Raw genomic sequence first — 27841 nt, 5'->3', positions numbered from 1 at the left:
CTACTTTTCTAAGATTGAAACCTGTGCATCTGAAAGTGGAGCACAGTTTTACCACTGACCCGTTTATAAGAGTAATAATGAGGTTTGTCGGCAGAATATATTACCCAAAACACATACAGTGATAATGGTTTAAATTTTATGGGGCTAGACGCGAATTTGAGAGACGTCTTAAGGGGTGAACACAAGGAAGTAAACGGTCTGACTTGTTTGGGGAAGCGATTAGCATGTATTTATGTCCTCCGACTGCTAGTCACTGAGGATGAGGATGAAAGCGTATGGTTCGCCCTATTCGTAAAATATTACGTGCTTCCTTAAAGGAAAATTCTCCAAAATATGAGTGCCCTTGAACTTTTATGATAGAGGCTGTAAGTATTGTTACTAATCTACTTCCAGTTCCTATTACGGATGACCCGAATGATCCAGATGAGATAACACAGGTCAAGCTGCTGCTGTTGAGAGAGAACGTAACGCTACCTAATGACAGGTATTCCAAAAGATAAAGACAAGGGAATTATTTGGCGCAAGTATTGTGGAGGTGGTCGTCCAGGGAATATGTTCATTTGTTACAATATATATATAAATATACTCAGTTAAGGGGAAATATAAGAGAAGGTGACTCGTTAGAGGTAGGCTCTGATTTCTCTGGGAGGAGTGGCATTTAGATACAGTGCAGATACTTAGTAGTGATAGACTAGCAAGACAAGTACAGTTGAGGAAAAGAAAGGCAATCTTAACTATCTTAGAAAATTGTGTTCTTGAGACCGTAGATGGCAGATGAATACTCGGATTACTATGCGTATCGGTTTAAGTTTAAGAGACCACGTAGTTGACTATGGTTTCAGGAGTACTGACGTAAGCCATGAGGTTTGTTTATTTTCTGAATTTTTATCTCTGATCACTGCTGACTGTTTGTGGTATCTATTTTTCTCTGGATCGATGGTGCTAATTTATTCGTGTGTGAAAGGAATAAATGTTCTTTTGGCTGGTAGTGCTACGGAAAGGTTTGAAAGTATTTGACTGATTAATAGTCGTCAAACTGAATATCACTAACTTCATTGGGTTCTGGATAAATTTATTTTACTCAAATTTTGAACTTGACTGTTTATAATTTCGACCTCGGATATTTTTCATTTCACTCTGCTTTAGGTCTGGCATTTTGGGAGTTTTTGCACCGAAAACCTAAAACTTAAAGGTCTGTGTGGCTGGTATGATTACTATTAAGACGAAATATTTTTGTTGATTACTTGTAATTAACGAATAAATTTTGATACATGGACTAGAATATGGTTTTCTTGTTATCTGGGTCGCGAGTTACGAGTAGATAGATCGACCGTGCTTCAATAACGGAAAAGAGAAAAGTTTGAATGCAACAACTTCTACTTCGATAATCAGCCGAACTTAAAGTTATACATTCTGATATGTTTGCCTATCATTCAAATGTATCCTTCCACTCAATGATACTCGGATTCATTGTTTTTAGGAAGGTTTTATTATAAGAGACTCGGGCGCCAGTATTGTTGAAGCATTGTGCATCCAGGACCGTTCTGGTTTCTAGTGTGATGAAGGACGACTTGGTGGAGGAAACCAATTTATTGTTTGATACAAAACTATGGTTTCTTCGTAGATTGTGAAAACCATATATTAAATACTTCATTTGTATATTTTCCATCAATTGTCTCTCACGAACTTCATCGTCTTCTAATTCCTGTTTTTATTACCATTACTCTCTGTTTACGTTCCTTTTGTCTTCTATTCAATCTTCACAACATTCTGCTGACAGGCATTCCATATATTAATGGCGTAACGTACTACTTATGCCTGTCAACATGAGTAGCATACATCACACTAGGACCACTGACACCAATTTTATTCGGGATTTTAAACAAAACATCAAATCATAAACTTTTGTGTTTTGACACGTGAAGCATATAATTTGTCTGTAAAACTCACCAGAGCAATAGTGTTTATCTTCGCATGTATGTTGAATTTTAAGGCGAAATTAAACGTAAGTATCATTCTTCATCACGTTATTACTATTCTTTTACTGTTAAAAATCCCCAACTGATGAAACTCCAACAATATCACTGATATCGGTTAGAAAAATTCATTTTAAATAAAACTAATCAAGCAAATACTTCTCTAGGATCTGGGTAAAATGACTGAACAGGAAGCTGAAGAATAAGCTGAAAATGAGGAAATAGGATTATTCTACGAACTAAGTAATCCTAATTACACTCATCTGATGAGAATACTTTAAACATGACAATCTCAAATCACGGTACAGGAGCTGGCTATACCCGTAGTGCTTTTGTTTTCGGAAGACAGCAAAGCTGGGATGGTTTGCAAGGCAACCCTATATATAGAATCCTTCTTGTTACCACATCAAATACACACTCAAGAGTTCATCAATCTTGGTGAATATGTATGGTACTCGATGAGATCGTTTAATACTTCAAGATATTCAGTTGCATTCACATACAGAATGCTTACTGCTGACAGTGAGTACAAAAATCACATGCCGAAGGGAACGTCCCGCTCTATTCGTCCCGGATACACTCACATCCTAATCTTGGTAAATGTAAACCCACCTCAAGTCAACTACGTTGAACAAATGCACAATAAAGGCGATAACTCTACTGAGGCTCACTTGTTCAACCTTACTGAAAAACTAAGATGATCTAAAGATTTGAAGTTAGAAACTTTGTCAGGAAAAATTCAAACTCCATCACTTTTAGACTGACTTCACAAACGAAGAACTTTTGATCAATAACTTTTTAACCCTGACTCCCTTGAGTAAAAGCGCTCACAACGTCATAGCTTTTGATTCCATCAGCAAACCTGGATAAAATATCTTAAAAACAACAGGAGCTGGGAATTCTAACGTTCGGATGTATGAGCTTTAAAGGGCGATATACAGTAATTGAACTGCGAAGTTATGGTATTTGTACGAACTAATGATTCTTTTATACTATATTCTCTGCTTATTACGAGTTCCAAATACAATACGTTCATTTCTGCTCATCTGGTTCTACATGGCTTAAATTGCACTGTTTCAGGAATTCCTAGTTTGTACATTAATCCAAATACTTCTGGTCATCATAGAAGTACACTTTCAACTTGATGTGAACTCTCACAAAGATTTCTCACTACACACGATATTACATGTTACCAACTAGTCTGTTCCATAAGTGGTCTCAAAAAGTTACGAGCAATGTACAGTCATAAATATTCGAATTTTTCTAGTGCCAAGATTGAAAAGTTACTAATGGTTGGAATTCTAACGAACAAGAGACGACATAACATAGAGGCACTTCATACAAGCAAGGGGCCAATACACAAAGACGACAAGAGAAGATAGACTTCGGTATCAGATCATGCATATCGATAAATTCGTCTCTAATCCGGAAAGTTTATTCCGTCATGCAGCCTCTATTCGACAAGCCAAAGCCTGAGTTTCCCAGTTGTTAGGTCCTAATCGCCAACCAGTAACGACGGTGACCCCCAAAAGTTCCTAAAGCAACAATGCTTTCGAACATTTCAACTATTACATAGAAATTACATCATCAAGAGTTTCACTTGCAATCTAGGAGTCTGTGGAGTAAACTTGAGCAGTAGATTGATGTATCAGAAAGTGCAGCATTCAAACAGGGACACTTCTCCTAGCCTGGATATGATTCATTCTTCTGTACTGAAAGAAATGGCTTCAAACGTGTTAATACCTCTTACTACGATATTCTGACGTTCTCTAGGCCTTGTCACGGTCCTAGAGAGCTGGATGTTAGAACACATTATACCAATTTTCAAAGGAGGTCAATACAACGAACCTTCAAGCTAGTTGCCGGTAGCACGTCTCTCAATACCTTCAAAAGTTATGGGGCCATTGATACACGGTCATTTGTGTGACTACTCGTTATCTGTAGACTTTTTATCCCAACGACGCCATTTCAGGAATGAACATTCCTGTACAACCAATCTGATGACTGTGATGAACAGATGAATAACCATCCTTGATCTCAAAAGCAAGATCCATGTAATATACCTTGACTTCTTAAAACTTTCATTTCTTTATCGACTTCCTAAGTTCAGGGTTGTTGTGTGGTATCGAGTCGCGGTTGACTATGATCACCACTACAGGAAGACTACGTGCCAGTTAACAGACAAGATCCTCAGTAAGCCAAATATCGGAAGGAAGTTGATGGCTTTGGTCGAAATGTATTTGTTGGCGATCTCGTGGTATCGAAAGAATACAGAGACCGTGCTAAGTTACAAGCTTGGTTAGTGAGCGTAACCGAATTCGTGCAAGATCACAGTAAACAGAAGAATGTATGTGTTTTGGTACAGTTAACCAAACAAGTACGGCAAAACAACCCCTGGTACAATTGGTTATAATAATAATTGTTTCCATTACACCAATCGCGTTCTCTCGATAAAAATGCGTCACTACAGGGTAAACTCAACTTTTTTCCAGGCTTCAAAATGTCTCATTGTGGTTTCACGGTTCAGTAATGGACCTATTCTCATTTTAATTTATGTATAAGGCATTCCTCAGCAAGTATCATCTGAGTTATTGCTTTAAGGAGGAGTTTAATACCAAGATGATAATCTTCAGGAGGATTTGACTAAACTTCAAAGTTGAGCAGATAACAACGGACTTCTTTTCAATGCTTCAAAGTGTGAAGTAGTTTATGTGAGATATATTGCAGATTATCCATACGAAATACCTAACTCCTCTCTAAAGATGTCCTAAGTTAAAAAATATCTAGGGGCCTTGACAACCCATGATCTAAAGTCTAACTCTGAAAAACATAGCGTCTGAACACACCTTGTGCTAGTAACGTCCAAGAGTATTTCTGGCCGGTTTGAGAGTGGAACGTTCCACCTAATCTCTAACAGTTTTATTCGACCCCATTTAGAGTATGGAAACATGACGTTTCCCCCTTGACGCCAGAAGTATAATAAAATACAGGAGCATTTCTAATTGCGAGTCACGAAGTCAATTAGGCACTCAAATTCAAGCCTCATGAAGGGCATCCAAAGTCACTGCGTTTTTATTCATTAGGATGTAAGCGTCTTAGTGGTGACCTTTTAATGACCTGCAACATCTTAAACACTCCTGAATACCCATCCTAAATATTTACTTAAGCTCAGTCCCAATACAAATGTTAGGAGCAATACCCAGAAATTAAAGGCACTATAGACAAACCTTTTAATTTTTAAGAGTGCACAAGTTACCGAGTTCTGTGTAGTGGTCCAACTTCTCAGGAATCCATAAAGTGGAAACTTGACATAATCTCAAGAATTCAGGACAGTATTTCGCCATAATTCGAAAAATATTTCTCTTCTGTTAATAAAACATACTTAGGTTCTTACATGGAGGCATCGGTAATCCATTGTTGCTAGACACGGACATCCGTTGAGCTAAAGATCCCTTTATTCTGTCCACAAACATCTGAACTATTTGAAATGATGAAATCGAGATAGTAAGCGCTATCCGAGTATGTGGTGGACCAGACAATGTATAAACGTAAAAAATATCAACAAAGTTATTAAAGATCAATAGTAATATTAATATATACCAGTTAATTGTTACAAATACAAAAAGAATTGGGACTTTACTTAAGTTCACCAAATCGATGCGTGTTCAGCTTTCGTCTGGTACTGTAAATCCACAATTATAAATGCTTGGTAATTCCAATCAGGTTGACGAACTCTCCAGTAATGTAATCCAATGTAAGGTGTGGTATATTCCCACTCACAGTCTATAAATGTAGGTAATATTTGATTTAAGTATCAGTTAACTCAATCACAAACGATAGTAGAACGAGGGTTATGTATGTATTAATGTATTTGTTAATACGCCACCGTATGTCACGCTATGTAGTTGCACAACGGAAAAAGTGCACTCAAGGTCATTCACTAAAACAACAGGTACAGTCAATGATAAATATACATACAGTGAAAGGTTGACAAGATAAATACAAATAATATTAAAAACTACTTACAAAATAAGCTTGTCAGTCATATCTCCACATAGCTCCCCCCAGAGTGTCCGGAGGTAACACTGGTTATAATAACAACAAAAAAATGTAAGAGTATGATATATAAATGTATAGAAAAATAATATTTACAGTTATAACCAACAAAAATGTGGAGATGCGTATGGTATGTATATTAGTGAGATATACCGTGTGTTATTGTATGAGAATAGCGATGATGTAGCATGGCATAACGAACACAAAAAATGAAGACACTGTCATTTAATGTCTTGTTTTGCTAACAGTGATAATAATGTGTAAAACTGTTAATAAACTCACACACAAAAAAATTGAACTGTCTATTTTTTTGTGTACAATAAATGAATAATTAGAAAGAGTTTACTCGTTTATTATTGTAACAAATTTTTTTTGAAAAAAAATGTGACAAAACGAATAATTATGGAAAAAATGGTTGATTATGTACACTGTGGAAGGAGAAAATTTTTTCTGGGTGAAATTAGTACTGTGGGACATCGGTAGGTGTTTGCTTTGGTTTTTTACTCGACGAAATGGACATTACGCTTGGGTTTGTTTATAAGTCTACTGGAGCGTGTTAAACAAGAAGGCTTAGTATTAAGTTTTTTATCCTCCACTGGTTTTTCAGTCACTGGTGGGAGGGGTTGTTTGTCAACAGTGTTGTCTTCTTTGACTTGAGTAGCTTCACAGAAAGCAGGTTTAATTCTGTCTATAGAAATGGTCTGCTTGCTGCCATCTCTGTTGATGATGAAGTATTTTTGTGTGCGTTTAATTACTTTATCTGGGCCTTCGTATCGTTGTTTCAATGGTTTTTTATCGCATCTACTCGGACGAAGACAAATTTGCACGTTTCAAGGTTTTTATCAAGTTGGACTCGATTGTTGTGTTCGCGAGGGGATATTGCTCTAATATTCTGCATCGTTTGTAATAGGCGACTTGCGAAGCGAGTAGAATCCCCTGGCGTTGTAGGTCCATAGTTGACTAGTTGACCAGGTAACGTTAGAGTTGTACCATAGAATAACTCGGCGGCTGTACATCCAATGTCTTCCTTTATAGTTGAACGAATACCGAGGAGTACAAGCAGTAAGGCATCTCTCCACTTTGATGAGTCAGCTTTCTCCATCAGTGAGCTTTTTAATTGGCGATGAAATCTTTCAACCATGCCATTAGCTACAGGATGATAAGCTGTTGTTTTGATGTGGTTTACCCCGAGAAGTTTAGTGAACTTTTGAAGAAGGACAGATTGAAATTGGGGACCATAATCTGTTGTGAATATTGATGGTACTCCATAGTTAGATATCCAGCGGTCGAGGAAGACTGAAGCGACTGTTTCTGCCGAAGTGTCTTTTATGGGGCAGGCTATGGCCCATCTAGTAAACCTGTCTACTGCAGTAAGGATGTGCATGAAAGAGTTTGATGGTGTCAGGGGCCCGACTAAATCTAAATGCACGTGCTAGAAGCGTTCGTCAGGGATGGGGAATTCCCCAACTGGGCTAATGGTGTGTTTTTGGATTTTGCTGCGTTGGCACTGTAAGCAGCCACGTGTCCAGTGTTTAACATCCGAATTGATTTTTGGCCAAACCAAACGTTCTGTGATAAGCTTTGTTGTTGCTCTGATGCCTGGGTGTGAAAGACCGTGCAAGTGCTGAAATATTTTTCGTCGACAAGGTTGTGGCACGAAGGGGTGATTATTACCCGTTGAAGTGTCGCAAATGATAGATGCATCTGAGAAAGGAATGGGTACATGTTTAAGATTCAAGTTAGATTTCTCTTTGCAGGCCTTCAAATCTGCATCGTCCACTTGTAGTTTAGTTAAAGCTTCGAGGCTGATGTTGTGGTTGTGTACCATCATGTTGATATCCTTTCTAGATAAAGTGTCTGCGACAATGTTGGAGGAGCCTTTGATAAACTGGATGTCCGTAGTGAATTGAGAAATATAATCCAGTTTGTCTAGCTTCCCGTGGGGAATGCTTGTCGTACGACGTGTTAAAGGAATAGCAAAGAGGTTTATGATCAGTCGTAATAGAGAAATCACGGCCCTGTAACTGGAAGCTGAAATGTTTTACAGCCAAGCACATAGTCAGAAGTTCACGTCCGAAGGTGCTATAACGCTCTTGAATTGGCGATAATCGTTTGGAAAAGAACGCTATAGGAGTAATCTTGTCCTTCATGCACTGCTGTAATACTGCTCCTACTGCTTTCTGGGAGGCGTCAGTGCAGAGGATGAGGTGCGTTGTGGGGTCGGTGTTTAGGTGCTGTAGCATGGTAGCATTGGATATCATCAATTTCGCTTTAGCGAAAGCCTCTCTGGCCTCGAGCGTTAACGTGAAGGTATTCTCTTTTTTTACTCTGAACTTCAGTTCTATCCGTCTTCAGTAAATCTGTCAAAGGTTGCAAAATGGCCGCACGGCTAGGGAGAAAACGTCGGAGAAAACGTTGCACATCCCCAGGAACCGGCGTAATGCTTTTTATCGACTTGGGCTCAGGAAAGTTGATTATGACTTCGACTTTTTCTTCAGGCGGTTTAATTCCTTGGGAATCGATGTAGTGTCCCAGGAACTCCAGAGTTGAGGCGCCGAATATACACTTCGAAGGGTTGATTACAACGCCATAACTTTTGAAACGTTCGAAAAGTGTGTGAAAGTGCTGAAGATGTTCTTCAGTGGAAGAACTGGCGATTAAAACATCGTCGACATAGACAAATACAAAATCCAAACCTCTGGTTACTTCGTCCATAAATCTCTGAAAGGTTTGAGCAGCGATTTTTAGTCCGAAAGGCATCCTCAAGAATTCAAACAAGCCAACAGGTGTGATTACGGCTGTTTCTTCAATATCCCCGGGTGCCATCAGTATTTGATGATATGCTCGAACTAGATGTAACTTCCAAAAGATCCGTTTTCCATGTAGGTTCAAAGAAAAGTCGTGTAAGTGAGGAATGGGGTATCGATCCGTAATAGTCAGGTTGTTTAAACGGCGGTAGTCTCCACAGGGGCGTCAATCTTGATCCTTTTTCGGAACCATGTGTAGTGGGGAAGCCCATGGGCTGCTAGACTGCCTAATGACGCCTAGTTGCATCGTATGCTCGAATTCTCGCTTAGCAATTGTTAGCTTATGTGGTGGTAGTCTTCTTGGCCTGGCGCGTATTGGTGGGCCTGTGGTAGTAATGTGATGTTGTACATGGTGGGTGGTACATTCGTTTCGGTAATCTACCCTAGTGATGCACTCAAATTTCGACAACATGTCGGTGAAGATGTTGTTCACAGGTTTTATCACTCGAACTCTATGCATTTCGTAGTTGAAGGTGATTGTGCCAATGACCTGTAAATTCGTGTTGTTGTCAATTAATTTCCTGTTGCCCACATCTACTAATAGGTTGTAAGCACTGAGGAAGTCGGCTCCGAGAATGGGTTGTTTGACTTGAGCTACAATAAACACCCATGTGAATCTTCTGAGGAGGCCGAGGTCTAAGACTAATGACTGTTCTCCATAAGTTTTAGTGACAGTGTTGTTGGCCGCGATGAGAGATAATTTAGAACATTCAGAGTGCCGTCGTCGAGAGAGATGTAGTGGGAAGATGTTGGTTTCGGCCCCGGTATCGACTAAAAAGTCTGAGCCAGAAATGGCCAGAAACAGGCGCCGCCATCACTGCCTGCCCGGGCTGTTTCCCTGATTCTCAGTATCAGTCGAAGAAAATGTGCACGGTCGTGTGCAACGCCGTGCTTTGGTGCCGTATTTTTGGTGATACCAACAAACTGCAGATGTTTGCTTCGGTGATCGAGACCGTTGTCTAGAAAAAGATATTCGTTTGGAGGAGGATCACAATTGTCTAGCTTGGACGGTTGCTATTGTCGATTGCAGTGACGCCAGCTGGCTCGTTAATTGAGTTAACTGCTTTTGGAAGGAGGGTTAACAACTAATATCTGCTGGTTGCACAGTCTTTTGTCCCCTAATTCGCATGCTATAAGCAGTTGTTGTAAACGTTTTTCATCGGACTGCGACGTACGGTGGATGACTGCGGCTTTAATTTTGTCGTAGGGGTCCGTCTCAGGTACATTATCAATTAGATCTCCGACCTCTGTAGCCACCTCTATTGGTAGTGCTCCGACAACGTGTGCGTATTTGGTCGCCTGAGAGCGCATGCCTCGTGCCAAAAATAATGCACCTACCTGGGCGAACCAGATTCTAGGATTATTAACACCATACATTGGTAGTCTTAACTCTGAGATGGCGTTGATGGAGCTTAAAGCGTTTTCTTCAGGTTGTGAAGAATTTTGGGGATTGGTAGGTGGACTATCAATATCAATGAGTTTAGTGGGAGAGTTCATAGTGGGAAAAAAATAATAGAGTGGCGTGCCAAGTAATAAAAATAATATATATATATATATATATATAAACAGCAAACGTCTATAATGAATTCGGGGCTCACTAAATAATTGTGGTGGACCAGACAATGTATAAACGTAAAAAATATCAACAAAGTTTTCAACGTCAGTAGTAGCGGTACTTACATGACCTTCGTCACAATCAACGCTTGTGACTGGATAGGTTATGAAGTGATTGGATCGCAAATGACTCTCCAAGTATTATATAGTTATTCTTCATTTCGAAACTATAGTGACCTTATCGCACGAAATCCTCTTAGATTTTAAAGGCACTTCGCTGTAAAATCTATAGTGGTCTAAATTATAACAGCTCATCGCATACCTTACTACTACTATTTCTAGCAGTTTAAGGCCCCATTCCTGACTTTTAAGCTAATAGAGTAATTTACTGATTCTCCACAGGCATTAAAACGTTTTAATGGGAGGCTTACCACTCTAAGAGTCGGGTATCATAAACCGTTCTATTCAAACCAACTTTAGTCACAATATGCCTATATCTATCTATTGGCCATCGTGAAATCTAATGGTAGCAATATTCGACAACATCTACCTCAGAGCAATTGTGCTGTAACTATGAATTTCAGTAGTTCAGACACTCGAGTTTCAGCTATCAGGTTTAATGTTCGACTATGCTCCGCGTACTTTGATTTACCCATCAGGGTCACTACATAAACCTGTACTTGGTTAATGAGTTATACTTGTCCCTACTAAGAAACTGCATATCCCAAAGTGGTTCCGAAATAAACAACACCGAGTTCCTGTTGCTTGTGGTCTACTTTCCCGGTCGCTTCATTATTACCTATAAGGGTATAAATTTTATGACTTACTCGTTTCAAATATCCTTTTACATAAGCTCAGTGAAAGTAATTTTAATACTAGTGGTATTACTACTCATTATCACTAATTTTTCAAATCGCTTTGTAGTTATCCAGAGCCCATGTTTCATTCCTGAAAAACGTCCCTCTTCAGATCTGAATACATATTTAGCACATTAGTTAGCATTTTGTACAGTCCTTGCTGTCCCTATGCTTACAACATGTGATAAGCCCCTCTCAAGAAGACTGAGCCAGTTAGTAATCACGAGTAAGTCACACATTACGTCTAATTTGTGTTTTAGTTAAATGTGCTACATTTTCTTCGTCGTGTAAAAGCTTATTTAGCAAAAGCGGTGATTTGTTTGCAGACTTATTAGTTGACAATACTTTTGTTTACAAAACCAAAGTGTGCCATAAGACATGGAATCCTACATGGAATGAGTCTATCTCAGTTATTGCATCTCCGAAGAGCATCATCCAAATAAAAGTCTTTAATCATTTCAAATTGGGACCTGATGTATTAATTGCTGTTGCGGCCATCAATCTCTCCTCTATACTCATTGAGCATAACGGTATTCGTAAGTCTACATTTATTTTTCTACCTGGTAGTTTCTAAATGCGAACTGAGGTTATCCCTATTCCAAGGATGTGATTATAAAGGATCAGTATTTGTGATGCTGGATAAGCTTAACGTGTGTGTACAAAATCTGGAAAACGGAAATAATGTAGGTCACTGTAATTAAGTGTATGTAATATTTATCTGTTAACATATCCTATATCGTTTTCTGTTCATTTCGTAGCTAAATTCTTCCGAACTGCTCCTGACGTATGGGGTACATTTAAATGTTAACTTGTAATAAAACACCATTTGTGATCTCAAGACGTTATTTCGTACATCTGAGTTGTAGTGCACACCTGGCTAAATGTTTATATTACTCAGATGATTGTCTCTAAAAGGCACAAGTAATTTGGCCCTCATTTACGTACAGAATTTGCCTTAAGATACTGCTGAAAGGTATTAGACGCTCCGTTCAAGTTGTTAGAACACTCCAGGTTCAACATCAGATAAGCATGATTTTCTTCTCTAATCAAACTGTTAGTTGTAAAGCCTTCAGTTTTCGCTTAATCAGTGATATATATATGTCTTCAAGAAGTATGAATTATGGGAAGAGTTGGTATGTACCCAGACCAATTTGTTAACTGGTTTTATAGCGTAACATTGGTCAGTGCTACCTAATGATATCTGACAAAAATCCTATGGTCAAACCACATTGGTCAACTATTTTACTGTAAATCACTTTATACCGTTATTTACCTATTTACCCTCTGTATCTGTTCAGTTGGAGTTTGGAACTGTTTCAGAAATAAATTATCCATTCACTCATCGGTTAAAAAGTTTAATCATTATTCACCCCAGTATTTTATCAGCTAGTTGTTCCTTCGTAATATTTAGGCTTTGTATGTAGACGGTTCTAAATGGCCACTTACAAACTCATGTAATGTATCAGAATGGGTTACATATGCTACCTGACCTCGCAAGTCAAGGTTGTCGATTAAAAGTTTGAAAGCGTAGTTATATGAATAGCTGTCAGCTGTATAAAATCCCAATCGTTTTCAAGCACACACACATACTTAAAATGCTTCCGCCTTGCAAAGCTTGTATTCCTTAAGCCCAACATTGTTGGAATGACGGTATGTAATGGGTGGATGCATTTGGAAATAAGTTTGTATTAAAATAAGAGGAGAAACACTAATTTGAAAGCCATTCGTATGTTCAGATTATCAGTGGTTTTAGCTTAGTTTAAAAAGGTTTTCCTATCGAAAACAAGTATGTTAGTGGATAAATTAACTAAATCACAGGAGCTCCGGTAATAGCTTTTGGTTATTTAAAACTGGTCAAAAAATAATCGTTGAGTTCTTCTGAAAAGGGCAGAGGGTGGTATTTTTTTCAGGATATATGGCTAGTACTGTGAATAAATCCATTGAGGCATCTAAATGAACGATGACTGACCACCAATATGGACGTGATTTTTGACGTTATAAGAGTAATAAGATAACAGTATGATAGCTCGTCTTACATACTCGGCTTTCATCATGAGGCGTCATAACTCTTCTAAATAAAGACCTTCTGACTCCCAGGGCAGAGTTTAAAAGGTTTGAATAATTTTTTCTGGTTGGCGTATTTTTAGCGAGTTAGTTTTCTACAGGATGGGGTCGCTAACCCCATGCCCAACCCTCCTCCTTTATCCGGGCTTGGGACCGGCAGTAGCCCTCGGAGGATCTCCAGGCGGAGTTAGCTCTTCTTACATATTACTAGAAATAGTAGTTAACTGAACTTCTGATTAGTGTATGTAGTTCAGAAGTATTTACTTTTAAACTTCATTAAGCCACTAATCATCCTACCTGTAAAAAATAAAAAGCATTTTTGCTTTTGAAACTCCAATACATCGACTTATCCAAAACTTAAAAATCAGTGTTTGATGCTTATTTGCCTCTCGGTAGTATGAGTTACAAATGAAACAGAAAGTTTTAGATCAATCCACGTTCTTTTGTATGGAACATAGATATCCGAAAATTGCAAGTTGCTTTATATTCTCTGATCTAGAAACTCATATGATCTTTTATATCGAAACAGTTTATAACAAGGTATATCATTTCCCTTGGGCCCTATACACGACTTTTATCAGACTGGCTCACATGGATAAGAACTTGGTTATCGTTCATCTTGCCTCCAAATGCCCTGGTACGACCGAGAGTGGGGAGAGTCCGCTCTCCCTCTCGAAATGCTCTCACATGGCCACGCGTATATAGCCTCTGCCAGGGAAGTCCTACTCACTGCCTTCTCGTGGCGGGGGTGTTGTTTACGAAAATGAGAGGATGAAAAGCGAATGTCCGGCGCTTTAACCGGATTCCAAACCAATGGTGCACATGGGCTCCAGTATCCTGCGGGAACAAATGGCGTATGAACCAATTGTTGGTCACCGGCTTCCATGGGACTGCATCTCCTTACGATGCTCCACTGCCTTGTGGATCAGACCTTCAGGTCGAAGGCTCGGGGAGTGGCACCCTAAGAAAACCACCTGCTTCGGTTTGGGCACCCGGGCAGTATCACAACCCTCTCACAAATCAAATGGGATTTGTTTGGCGCATATGTATTTGGTGCCTCCTTGTACCAATATCTATGTGTTAAAATAATAATAATTTCATTCATCTATTTCTAATTCGTCGGTTTAAGCTTTAGACTCTCGGTAATTGCGAGCCTCGTGCCAAATTTATTTTTTTTTAACCAACTAAAGTGACTCAGAGCCTTGTGGTGGAATATATACTTGGATAGCAAGGTACGCTCACATTATATACTCCGCTTAGAACGACCACAAAAAGTTTTGTACCCTCACATATTTCCCAATAATAATATGTAACTGGCTCTATTGTACTAAAAAACACATCACACATGTTTTGCCTTGGCATTAGTATGCAATCAAAATCCAGGTAGACAAAACATGTTTCGAACTCTTGACTCTGGTGAAAAGTTAACTGCCAAACCCAACAGACCACAGCTCCATCATAATGTATGGACCTACTTATGATTATTGAATCACATTTTTGTTCAATTCTCTGTTCACTTGGTAATCCCTAGCATATAGTTTGAATAAACTAGACGCAAAGCATTTTCCTCACTAGTTGGTACAAATGTCGCTTTACTTTTGACTACTATGTAATTTGGTATTGATGTGATACAATTATAATGATGGTGTAAAATGTTGTTTTTGTTTCTCAGATGCTTGACAATTTACCACAAGTCCCCTCTAGCTCGAACGGATTAGACCCTACACCTATTCAGCACCAAAGGTAACTTATTAAATTTGTCTCTGATTGAGCTTTTATTTGTTATCACAATCAACGTGGCTGAATTCCATTGGTCATAGTATAAAAACACACTTTTTTTTACCATTAATGATGTGATTTTAATAAAATTGGGTTTTAAATGCAGACAAGTTTAACTGTTTGTAAAGTACATACTTCAACTATAATCACTAATTATGAATTAGATATAATTAGATTTAACAAGGGAATATTTCTTGAGATCAGTTTATCATCGTGGCTTCTCGCTAGTTTACATACAAGATGTTCAGGATAAACCTTACAGTTTTATTCAAAGGGAAAATGTAACAATCTCGGTAAAAAATAAATTTATTCGAAAAATATTAGCATGAGGGCGGTCAAAAGAGACTCAAACAAGGAGGCTACTTTTAAAATCCCCTGCATCATCTATCCGCCTCCCAGAGCTAACATGTGTGGCGTTTACGACACCCACAAGGAAGGCATTGATTACACCTTTGGTCAATTGGGTCTTTGTGTTACAAGTAATGCAGTTGGTGATTTCCTCAATCACGTCTCAGGCATATTCTATGAGATTACAACCAAGGGGGTTACAGGGCCAAACATCAGGTGTCGTGAAGAAACAAAAATCTCCAGTCGACCATTTCTCAGTCTTTTTTATGTGTGACTTTCCCGAATCATAGTGCTACACATACCTTCCAGTGGACACCAACCATGGCTTTCAGACTCTCCATAAGGCGGTAAGAGTTTAGCCTAAGACCTTCTCTAGAAAAATGGCCTGACCTAACACTACCCTCACTACAAACGCCTAAAAACTTACAATTTACGGGGGCTTCATCTTCATAATGTGGAAATTTTGTTTGAATTGTAAGGGCTTCATGTTTTAAGAGTTAGGAAACTGATTCTGAAAAAGACTTTCCATCATGAAGAACGAGATTGTCATTGATTTAACAGAATGCTTTACTTTATCCAAGAGCTTCTTTACCTTTTGCAGACCTTTCTCAAGAGTATTTGGTATGAAGTTTACCTTGGGGATTCTATTATGAGTGGTAGTGGAGTTCTTCATTCAAGGTGGGGTTAATAGTGGAAACTGAAACATCTATTTCTCGTGCTAAAGCTTGTATTTTGTTTTCAAGGTCTTTTGTCACTTTCAGTTATTAAATGAATTCTAGTGTATAGAGGTAATCAGAATATCTGCTATATTCTACTGTGTTCAAAGGACATCCAGCAATAAGTGATCGAGGATAGATTCTCTCCGCAGCTGGTTTTAATCTCGAGCCCACATCAGTTAGTTATGAACTCGCAACGAATTATGTAGAGCTTATAAATGAAGGACAAATTACTTCTTAGAAACATACTGTTCTCATTATGTAATTCGAAAGTTTCTTAACAAGACTTTGGTCTCTGATTAGATAGAAAAATCCTCTTTTGCCCTTAGTACTAAATATACCTTTAGTAACAGAATTTCTGGTAACTAACACTCAGATACCTTCTGACGTCAGGCATAATAAAATGATAAAGGGCAGTGAAACAATACACTTTACTGAAGTTACTGAGCTACATCCATAGGAAAAGTCTTTTGTTTTATGAAATTCATAACAATTTTTCATATATACAACTATTTTATAATCTATTGAGAGATTAAATCAGTAAGGCTTTAAAATCCCTCTTAAAGTATCATCTCTTTTAAATGAAAATGGTGTGGTACACAACATTGTTGAGTATTGGTGGTTTAAAGTGATGGAAGATCCTTATGCAACACTGTTATCTTGCTACTTCTGTCTTTGTTTTCTATTAGATAAACGGTGTAAAATAGGATACGTCTTCTATCCTTTTTTGATGAATGAGTCTTATAAGGTTCTTAGGCTAAGCATTAGGAATTTTTATCATAAAAAAAGTCTTAGGTGGAAAAGCCAAATGATTTTTTGAAACGATTGTCTGTAGTTTTCAGTACCAGTTTTTGCAATATGCACGTAAATATTGTCCACTTGATAAAATAAGTATTACAAAAGATTAAATTCTCTTGTTGCACAAACCGTTATTTCCGTTCTGTATTCCTGTTTACCATTTTCTAGTTCATATTTCATCATGAACTACTTCAAAACACTAATGTTTATTTTACTCTACACTCGGCAAAACTATCCGATTTCCACACACACACACACACACTAGTGGTCATGAAGTTATTTTCCCACTGTTCATACTGTCTTTGAATATATTCGCGAGGTTCAGGCGACATAGTGTTCGAGACGATAATTTTGACAATGTTATTTTTTCCCATATAAATGCATCAGTTGAAAATACGTATAGTTTTTTTTAAACCTCAAATGCTTAATTCATCTTCTTCGTCATTTTTCGATCCAGAAAAGCATAATAGTATGTTAGAATTTAGAAAAGCAAGATTTCTAATGACCAAGAAAAGCAGTGGTGTATAGAGATATTTTAGAAATTTAGTATTCATCAGTAATTAATAATAAATATGAGTATTATTTGTCAAAATGGTTTAAGCAAACCCATTGGTAAGAGTATCAGTAAAATGGATTACCTAGTGTAGTATTTTTGTGATTGGTACAATTTGTGACAAACAGTAAATTAAGGAAGATTTCGTAGATATCTTACGTGGAGTTAACGAACTAATTATTTTTAAACAAAGATTACAATACATATCAGGGGTTAAAATTTAATTTTTAGACACTATAATACCTTACCTAGCAAATATACTCTGTGACGAACAGGTTGTTAGAGTTAACCTAGTCAATAACTTGCATTCTTAACATGTCCTTAATTTTAAAAGTTGTACCGTTTTTTTTGTATTCGCTACTGTGTTTTTGTTGTTGTTGCGTAAGTAACTTGTTGAAATAACCTGTGCTGAGAATTCTATATTGTACCAAAATATAATATTGAATAAAGCCATTAGTAATAATAATAATAATAACAATAATAATAATAATAAGCAACATTTTACAACGATTCGTTCCATAACTTAAGGGATAAATCAAAATGTTTCTGACGTTTTCGCCATAAATTACTGCTACACATAATGTCAATTGGAAATAATTCTCAGTCCATAAACCGTGAGCTTTGAGATACCTGTTGTCGAACCAAATTATCAAAAATCAGCTCTGTAATCTGAAATTTACTGAAATCTGTGTTTCTTTTTCTAAAGAATATCAAATGTCTGAGAGCTAATCAAAATCCATTTTAATTCAGCTCATAATATGATTTAATTGTATAAACAAGTCAACTAAAAATCCTTTTTACTACACCATCCTACAATATGCTACAAGTTTTGCGAATAAGTCTGTAATATGTAGACAAAATAAATAATTATTTTAAAAGACATTTTTGTATGATAAGTAAATAAAGTTTTCACACAGCTATAATACCTTCTAGTAGGACCATATATTAAGCATCAGTGAGACTAAATAAACAACAGAGATGCATTATCCAATAACGTCTAGAAATACTAGAATGTTAAAATAATTAGATGTCTAAAGAAGGAAAAAATGACGAGTAATAAAATATTCGAAATCTAGAGAAATCCAGAGAATGAACTCATCTAAAACACTATTGTGATTTATTCTGGATCATGTCGTATGGAGTCACTAAGCACTAAATCCTATCATATCATAGATACTATCTCGTCCCAGGAAGTTCATTGGTTTTCTCACATAATTCGTTAATGTTTGGTGACTTTATAAACTGGTAATATATTTTGGTCTGGCTATCCTAAACATCTTTCCTAACTTAGATCTCATTTAGTCGAAACCGCATTCCGGTTTAGACAGTTGCTTGTCATATGTAGTACATAGTCCAACTATCGCAGTGTAAGTTTACAAAATTACTGACTTACTAAACCTCTTCTAGAACTTCACACCAGTTGTCAACAATATTTAGTCAATTATTCCACCACAAATGAAAGATGCTTCTAAGAACTCCGTTGTTGAACGGATGTAATGTAATCATATCTTTCACTGTTAAAGTGCGTCTTACAATAGCAAAGTAACATTGTAATAGTGTTAGTATACTCACTTTCAAACTACTGTGAAGATTTCAAAGATTATTTCATTAGCGTTAGTATAAATATTCACTTAAGCAAAGTAATATACATCCCTAACTTATTGTCCATTCTAAACTGTATTTTAGAGTAAATCATTCATGGAACATCATTTGGCATATGAAATTTCCAAAGCATATGTTAATAGCTTTATTTCGATGTTTGGGACATGTATTACGCATACCCAACCAGCGCTCACCTCGAAGGGCGATGTTTTCTTGTGCAGAAGGCGGGAAGAAAACTAGGGGCGGCCAAACTAAAACAGCATTGGTCTATGGAGTTACTGACAATTGGACTTAGCCATGTTAGTAGGTACAGACTAACTGGTTGGGGTCCACCTAATTATCGTAACAAATAGTTAGAGGCTTTGAATGACATAACTAAAATTCATTTGCAATCGCGTCGGTGCATCCATTTTTTGTCTTCCTCCAAATTCTGTGATTCTAAATACCTCACAAGTTTTTTAAGTGTTTTTATTTCGCTAATTTATACGTTCTTTTCGAGTTGTGTCTTCGATACCTAATGTTTCCTATTACCACTGATACTGTTACTACCTCTACCATTCTGGTATTTGGCCTGATGAATTCGTCTCTTTGTGCTAATGGGGCATGGCAACTTGAACTTATGTACATATGTCTAGGTTCTACGTTATGACTGACTGATTGAGTTTTATTTATTCACTCAACGTGTCTAAATAGTCTTAGGTCTTATTATAGTCTTTGTTCATACAACTACGTATCATGTACACTATGTTGATCAGTAGATCTTCAGGGTAGAGATCAATCTTGGGAGAGTCATTGCAAAACAAATTCGGACAGAAATTATAACTGGACATTACTGATGAACGCCACACATAGTCGTCACCATGAATGACAGTTCTTTATAAGACTTTAAATAACTGTTAGTCCAAAGAGTATTTTCACCCCGATTATATATATATGATCAGGTACTCCCATATTGACTTTAGTTAACGTAGTCATTAATTATTGGAAGCTGACACTAGGTTTCCAGCTGTGATGTCTCTCCCGTAAGGTTCCAAGATTCCAACTTTCATATTTTTATGACTTACTCAAAGGGATTTTCTTCCTTCCCCATTATCTGTACATTTGGTTAAATTGGGCTTTATTGTGTGTACTTTCTTTAATGTGTTATGTCCTAATGTTTTGTGATAAAGATGTATGTTAGACATCTAAAAGTCCTGTATCTAAATATACTTATTCTGTATACAGCGATCTTTTATTCATACAACTTGGTTATTATTGACAAACTTGTGCAATAAGTAACAGATTCTCCAAGCGCTTTTCTAGTTGTATCGTTCAAGTTAATGAGGAAAAGAAAATGCTTCTAGAGTAGTTTGCATCATCAAAGTGTATATTAGTTCAGGTTCACTCTGTCACAGAAATTAGGGACTTAAAAGTTGCACCGAAGTATGTGCTCAAAGTTGTTCCATAGAAACTGTTAATTATCGGCACTCGCAATTCATCGACTAAGATCCTAATGAATACAGACATTTATAGATTCCTCATCCAGATTTGCATGTAACTTAAATGAATTGGCTGCTCTTCTGTGATTTTAAGTTATTTTAGACCGCTGTAATTTTTTTTATTTTCGCTCTGACGATTAATGTTAATGCTATTTGTAGTCTAATTGTCTTAAGTGACTTTTCCATTGTGAAAGCAGGAATGGTTAGAGCGCTGGGAAATTTCTTGAATACTAGATCAATCTAATGGTTGTATCTAGTTACTGCCTACTTACGAACAGCAGGAATTCAATGGTCCATAAATACATTTGTTTCAAATAAAACGATTGATTTTAACTTCCATCTCATCTTCGGTAAAAACAACTGGTCGTGCAAATATGATCTGCAACTTAGTTTATGAAGTTTTAGACTGTTGGTGCGTTATTGCTATGTATATATACTACTTATTATTTATTTTTGAACCTATTTTTATTATAATTCAATTTCGAGAAATGAAATGTGCGGCAAATAGAAACACGCCGGGAACTTTTCGCTAGTTTTTGTAAAGTTCTTTTACTAATTCGGAATTTATAGGAATTTACAGATTTATTTATTATTTATTTATTTCAACACGGATATTGGTACAAGGAGGCACCAAATACATATGCGCCAAACAAATCCCATTTGATTTGTGAGAGGGTTGTGATACTGCCCGGGTGCCCAAACCGAAGCAGGTGGTTTTCTTAGGGTGCCACTCCCCGAGCCTTCGACCTGAAGGTCTGATCCACAAGGCAGTGGAGCATCGTAAGGAGATGCAGTCCCATGGAAGCCGGTGACCAACAATTGGTTCATACGCCATTTGTTCCCGCAGGATACTGGAGCCCATGTGCACCATTGGTTTGGAATCCGGTTAAAGCGCCGGACATTCGCTTTTCATCCTCTCATTTTCGTAAACAACACCCCCGCCACGAGAAGGCAGTGAGTAGGACTTCCCTGGCAGAGGCTATATACGCGTGGCCATGTGAGAGCATTTCGAGAGGGAGAGCGGACTCTCCCCACTCTCGGTCGTACCAGGGCATTTGGGGGCAAGCTACGAATATAACATTTTGATCAACAGCCATAATAACTTACGAATCGAATCTAAGACAAGATTATATATATAATTGACAACTGAGTAATAACCAATATCCTATTGTCTAGTCTTTTTGTGCTAATTTATATCAATCAAGTTGCAGCGTGACCCATTAAGTTGTGGCTTGACACCTTAGGACACTGTTCTGATAAACAGCTTATTACCACTTTTAAAAATTTATCAGGACAAACGTCCAAATCTGTGGGTGTCTGTCCTCCTAGTTTGTTCGCGGTCTCTGAAAGTGTTGGAAATCACAAGGGTGACTAACTAGTCTTTCTCTTGACCAAGACATGAGTTTTCCGTGTTTGTTTGCTTTCACTCTTCACAAAGTCACTGGAAAAAAATATTTGAAGACTAATTAGTTCGAGTTTGTGGTTACAAGCTACTAAATGACCATAGTTTCCCTAACAACAGGTTGAATGAAACTTTATCATACATTGGAGTGTGAATCGCTGATATATGCACCTAACTCCTCTATGAATAGACATTTAATAACCTTATCTCTTAAAGAGGCATGTTTCTTGAGACTCTCCACGTGAATACTCACATGTGTTTAAACCAGTACATGGTCGTTGTTTAATCAAATACTCCAATACTGTAGTAGGGTCGATACTAGGAATAATTCGTTCTCATTTTCAAAATATTTTAATATCCCCCACATTTCGTTAATCATTTTAGAATAATTCCAAGTAAATTGAGCATTGGTTAGATTGTTATCAATGAAAACAATATATTTGTAATATCCCAATGAGTAGAAGAATTACACTTTTCTGACGTTTCGTAACTCAGTATAAGCTACCTCTTCAGGGAACAAATAAAGAAATAAAATTAATCCAGGTTTAAATAGTACAAAGGAACGAAACAAGAATATTTGGTGCGATCAATGAAGAAAATAGGTCTGACCAAGTCGATGTCGTCATTCCGGTCAAGGTGATTCATATGAGGCATGTTTGTGTATGTATGTTTAAGGATAAAAAATGTGACATTTGTCGTACGAAAGGATAGAGTTGAACTTTTCTACTCATTGGGATATTACAAATATATTATTTTCATGTCAGAATAATTATTTTCATTACCTGTGAATGAAACGAATTTCTGTTAGTGTTAACCTACTTCCTTTTTTTATCAACTACAGTAATGATAACACTATCACATACATAATAGAAAGCTTAATCTTCTCTTGATTATATTATCCAAAAATACCCATTTTATATCAACCTATGTACTTAATCTGTCTTGCTTCCATATGGCTTATACTGTTTCTTTTCTGCATTTTCATCATACTCAGGAGCTCGCTACCGTTGGTGTTTTGGGCGTTCTAGATCGTCCTGACTTACCAAATAGCTGCTTACATAAAGTTGTATCTAACACGGCCGGTTTGAACCAAGCGTTCCATTTTTTCTGGTCAATTATAATTACACAATTATCCGTCAATAGCCTAAGAAAATGTTCGGAAGTTTTTTGGAGACCGTCACATCGGATGGTCAAAAACTGTTATAAGAATGAAGAAAACAACTGCATCTGGGGGTTTTTAGAAGCTATTTTAGTTCTCTCATGTCATCAATAAAAAAACTTTCACGTCAGAAAACCAATCCTAGAACACTCGGGTTAACATTTTGAAAGTGAATTCAGTTGGTGTGGTACTCCAGCAGCTTCGACTTCAAATTGTGTCCTATGATTCATAAATATACACACCGAAAAGTAAAGATTTATTAGGAATTTAAATCACCAAGGAATAAATTCAGCATTCTTGTCTAGAAGGAATATAACAGACTGAAATTACTGAGTCACTCCAAAACAAAATAGTCATTGTACCTATCGCTAAAGCATCATACGTAGTGTATGTGAAATTCGTCCAATATAAATTTAGTACCTGTCCCGTCTAAAATAATAGCTGCAATCAAAGTGGAGGCAATATACTAAACAAGTGAGAAATTGGCCATCAACGAGCAGATCTATCTTCAGGTTGTGGATGAATGGTTCACGTGTCCAACCTCAACTATGTCTTAATAATCACACATTTTATGTTAATAGTTTTGTAGGTCCTGATATTATTAGGGATTTTTTTATTCGTCAGATGAAACTGCTCTGGAAAGATGACTTTTAACATGTTCTTTAGCATCTCAAAGCCTTATAGAGGAAAGTAAGCTCCCAACCTCACTCAGAATGATGAAACACAATGAATATTCTCTGTCTTCAAATTGATCAAGGGTCTAGACAATGTTGCCTAGTTTCATCATTTCCTCTGTAACTATTGCACGTATAGCGTATGAGGTTAGTATTATATCTACAACTTATGAAAACACTAAAACTTCAGCTTGTTGACTATATTATCTTACTGTGCGGTCCCACAAGCCTTGCAAATCGGTAAATAATCTGACGTTTGCTGGACTACATAAAGTCACATCAATCTGAACATATCTATATTAATCAAGTAGTTGTATGCTTAATGTCCTTGGTCAAATCGTGGGACTGACACAAGTAAGAGGTATGTAACCTAACCATATCTTATATCGCACTCCATCCTGCTACCTCCGTAAGTCAGTTGCATTGAAAAAAGTGTACTGGGTCACTCAAGTGGTGTATTCTCATTTTCTACTCATAGTCAAGTTCTAAATTTCATGTTAGTTATTTCATAATCAGTGTTTATTAGTATAGTATCTTCATTGCACCTTTCAGGTGTAAAGTAATTTCATAAGATTAATAGAAGTTCATGTTCGTATTAAATCATACGATAGAACTGTCTTTGCATTTATTAGCTATATATTAATGGCGGCGTGACAGACAAAACAAATCTCTATACAACGAAAGTATGGAAGTTTCATATCATTTTTGAAGTAACCGTACCAATGATAATCGGCTGTGCAACTCTTCAATGAGAGAAGCTATATTACACATCTATGAAACCTGATGTCCACAAGCTAACGGTGCAGACTACTTTTGGGCTCAGGGCAGACCGCTTTTTAGTGATTACGATTTCTATTTGAGTAATCCAGATACCCTTAACGTATGGTATCTCACGGACTGAATAAAGCAGAGAAACAGTCCATAAGATGGTGCTGTGGGACTAAAGATAACTTCGTCAGATTAACATCTTTCGACTTATCAGAACCCCGAGATTACACAACTGTGATGTAATAGGACTCAAAGTTAAAGTTCATGACAGTTCAACTTCGTACTTTAGTCTTCAGCATCAATAGTAAATTGAAATTTGAAGTGAACTAAATCCTTATCTCACTACTGCTCATCATGATTTTTTCGTTCAGTATAATGGTTACTTCATTAAAATGCCACCATATTTGCATGTTTCATTTTTTTCTTTGATTAGTCATATTTTTTCTAGATATTTCGCATATGAATGATAACTTTAGTTTTACAATAGGAATCTAGTCAACTGTCTATTAGTTGTATTCTGAAACTTATTCAGTTAGTATTTGGAAGGATCATTCTCATAACCAACATGGTCGTTTATTCAGCCACCTTTGTCATTCCATTAGTTTATCAATCAGTTTTTATGTTTTCTGGGCGACCCTACAAGACATGACTCAAAATCAATTACAATAGTGATTTGCGTGGATTTTTCTAGATCTCGAATATTTTATTACTCATTTTTTTCTTCTTTAGATACTTAATTGTTTTAACATAAGTACCTCTGGACGTTATTAGATAATGTTTTTGTGTGACAGCGTATCTATCTGGTGGCCCATTGGAAGGAATTATAAATGCAAAGCAATTAGTAATTATCTTAGGTCTATTTGCTGTGTTTGTTTTTTGTCATTTTTAAAAAATTAGTTATATGGTCTGTTTATTCAAATCATACGTATTTTAAAAAAAACAAATAAAATTAAATGAACACTTTCATTCATGTACTTGTATAGTTACATTATTGTTAGTTAAGAAAATTACATCTGTAGATTATTATACTGGATTGAAAAGCTTTTATGTTAATTAACTAATCTAATGTACAGAATAATCCATCATTATATTACTATTAAATGTCACAAACAAAATAACCGTCAAAACTAGAATAGACTGCTGCACTACTTTTTTTTGGTCATTGAAATAAATATTCACCATTTTGATGTATTTACCGTTTTTTATCTGCTCTATATTACATTCTTCCTTATGGTTTAGATCTCATCATCAGTTAGTAAATGGCTATACTACTGTGATTACAACTGATAATATTCAACCTCCAAACGGATCTAATTCACACACAGAATTTAACATCTCTAGTGGGCCTAGAGTGCCAGCAAATCAACATGATAGGGATTTCTGGTCAGCTTTAATAGGATCTCTATTTGGATCCCATAAATCTTCATCTACAAGGAATACTTTAGCAACTGTTGACTCAACTTCTAGAGGTCAAGATGCAGAATTACCTGACAGACAACGCCCTTTAAATGATTGGACTGAAGTCGATGGTTTCTGGGAACCTAACAACCTATCTGCTTCCTCTTCACTGTCAAATTCTAATGTTAATTCCCAAAATACTCAAATTGATTTGTCATTACCACCAGGTTGGGGTGAGTAATTCTTACTTTTTCTCAATTGCTTTTAATCAGAGATACACCATTTCGCTTTTAAGTTTTTAGCCTTCCAATTAATCTTTAAGTAGAATTTTGACAAGGTAATTCTATCAGAAACTTTAGCTGATCATCTAATAGAGTGTTCTTCAGTTACCTTTAGATTTTTGTCAGTTATGTCCAAAAATTATTGTCTCATTTTATAGAAATTAAGTGCTTTATTCCCTGAATACTGATAAGTTAACAATTGATTCAGTCTTTTAATGTTCATGTAGTTAAGTGAAATTAGTAAACAGCATAGATTCTCTCTTAATGAGGTGTTTACTTATTAAGATTCTACTCCTTACTTAATTTTCTCATGTTACGACGTTGTACTTTGACCATTTATTATTAGTAGTTGATAATAAACCCACTAACATTCACTGTAGCGTTAAAACACTACTGTGTTTACTATTCTAAACTTGCACAACGTTTAGTCCTTTTATTGTACGCGGTAATTGGATTTAGATTCACAACTGTTAGTGTCGGAAAATGAATTGAATATTTTATCTTTGTACTACAACAATTTTCTTCTATAATTAAGGTTTCAAAAAGTATATTCATGTTAATCATGTTAAAGTGATACTTTGAGCACGACTTGTGATACTAAAATATTGATCATTTAAATCTACTTAAGAGCGATTATTTTGAATATCTCTAATCCTGTGATTTGTTAATCTATTGTGTAGATGCGTTATTGAAACCGCACTTGATTATATTTTGCTACTCATTGTGGCTCTTAATAGTGTATGAAATGTGTTGCTTGAATATTTCATGGTCTCAATACACTTGGTAATTTAATTGAATACATTCCAGTAACTTCCTGGTGATGTCAATGATGACCTGCTTCGGTTTGGGCACCCGGACAGTATCCTAGCCCTCACACAAATCGAATGATAAAGTCTGGTGCATATATATTTGGTACCTCCTTGTACCAATGTTTATGTTTATGTGTAGAATCTATAACGACACATTTCAGTTTGTCACCTAGTACTTCAAATAAATTGTTCGTCTTTCTTTGGCTTATTACTTACGTTGTATACAATCAAAATTCATATGTTTTCAGATATAAGTAATCAGCGTTTGATTAGATTTTCACCATGAAATTAAAAACGATTCTGACTTGCTCTTCATGTGTAAAAGCTTTAATTACTCTCATATTGCAACTAAATAGGTATAAAATCGAATTGTGTATTATAGATTTATAAGAAGTGACTGTTCTCACTTTATGTAAAGTAGTCAGCCTTTAGTGTTTATTAATGGTTAATATTTTAAGAGTCAAATCTCATCTCCATGTTTTTCCATAGTTAATTTATTATTTCTACCTTTCTAAATGTAGAAAGACGTTTTGACAAGTCAACTCAGAAATATTATTTTATCAACCATAAATGTAAAATCACTCAATGGGAGGATCCACGTGAACGTGGAATGGATGAAACCCAACCTCTCCCGCCTGGATGGGAGAAACGTTATACCGCCCAAGGACAAAGGTTTTTCATTGATCATAATACCCATACTACTACCCTTGTTGATCCACGTACTGGACAACATGCTGGGTAAGGAATATCATATTCGCCTAT

The 27841-nt window shown here is 36.6% G+C and overlaps 1 protein-coding gene across 3 annotated transcripts in view; it reads left to right on the top strand.

The window, feature by feature from the left end:
* The first annotated feature begins 10473 nt into the window (after positions 1-10473).
* Positions 10474-27841, top strand: part of WWP1_1 (WW domain containing E3 ubiquitin protein ligase 1) — a 31405-nt gene continuing 14037 nt past the window's right edge. The window contains exons 1-8 of one of the 3 annotated variants that reach the window (XM_051211341.1): positions 10474-10591; positions 11318-11476; positions 11511-11933; positions 14987-15057; positions 20786-21000; positions 22985-23397; positions 25831-26222; positions 27601-27817. In XM_051211341.1, coding sequence (XP_051071388.1) covers positions 27690-27817 — 128 coding nt within the window. In that variant the 5' untranslated portion in view covers positions 10474-10591; positions 11318-11476; positions 11511-11933; ... (3 more) ...; positions 25831-26222; positions 27601-27689. Of the gene's footprint in view, positions 10592-11317; positions 11477-11510; positions 11934-14986; positions 15058-20785; positions 21001-21381; positions 26223-27600; positions 27818-27841 lie in introns of those variants that run through there. The other 2 variants (XM_012938279.3, XM_051211340.1) reach the window with 2 other exon arrangements.

This window comes from Schistosoma haematobium, chromosome ZW, assembly GCF_000699445.3.
Source record: "Schistosoma haematobium chromosome ZW, whole genome shotgun sequence".
Taxonomy (NCBI): domain Eukaryota; kingdom Metazoa; phylum Platyhelminthes; class Trematoda; order Strigeidida; family Schistosomatidae; genus Schistosoma; species Schistosoma haematobium.
This window is presented reverse-complemented; position numbering and strand designations above follow the sequence as displayed.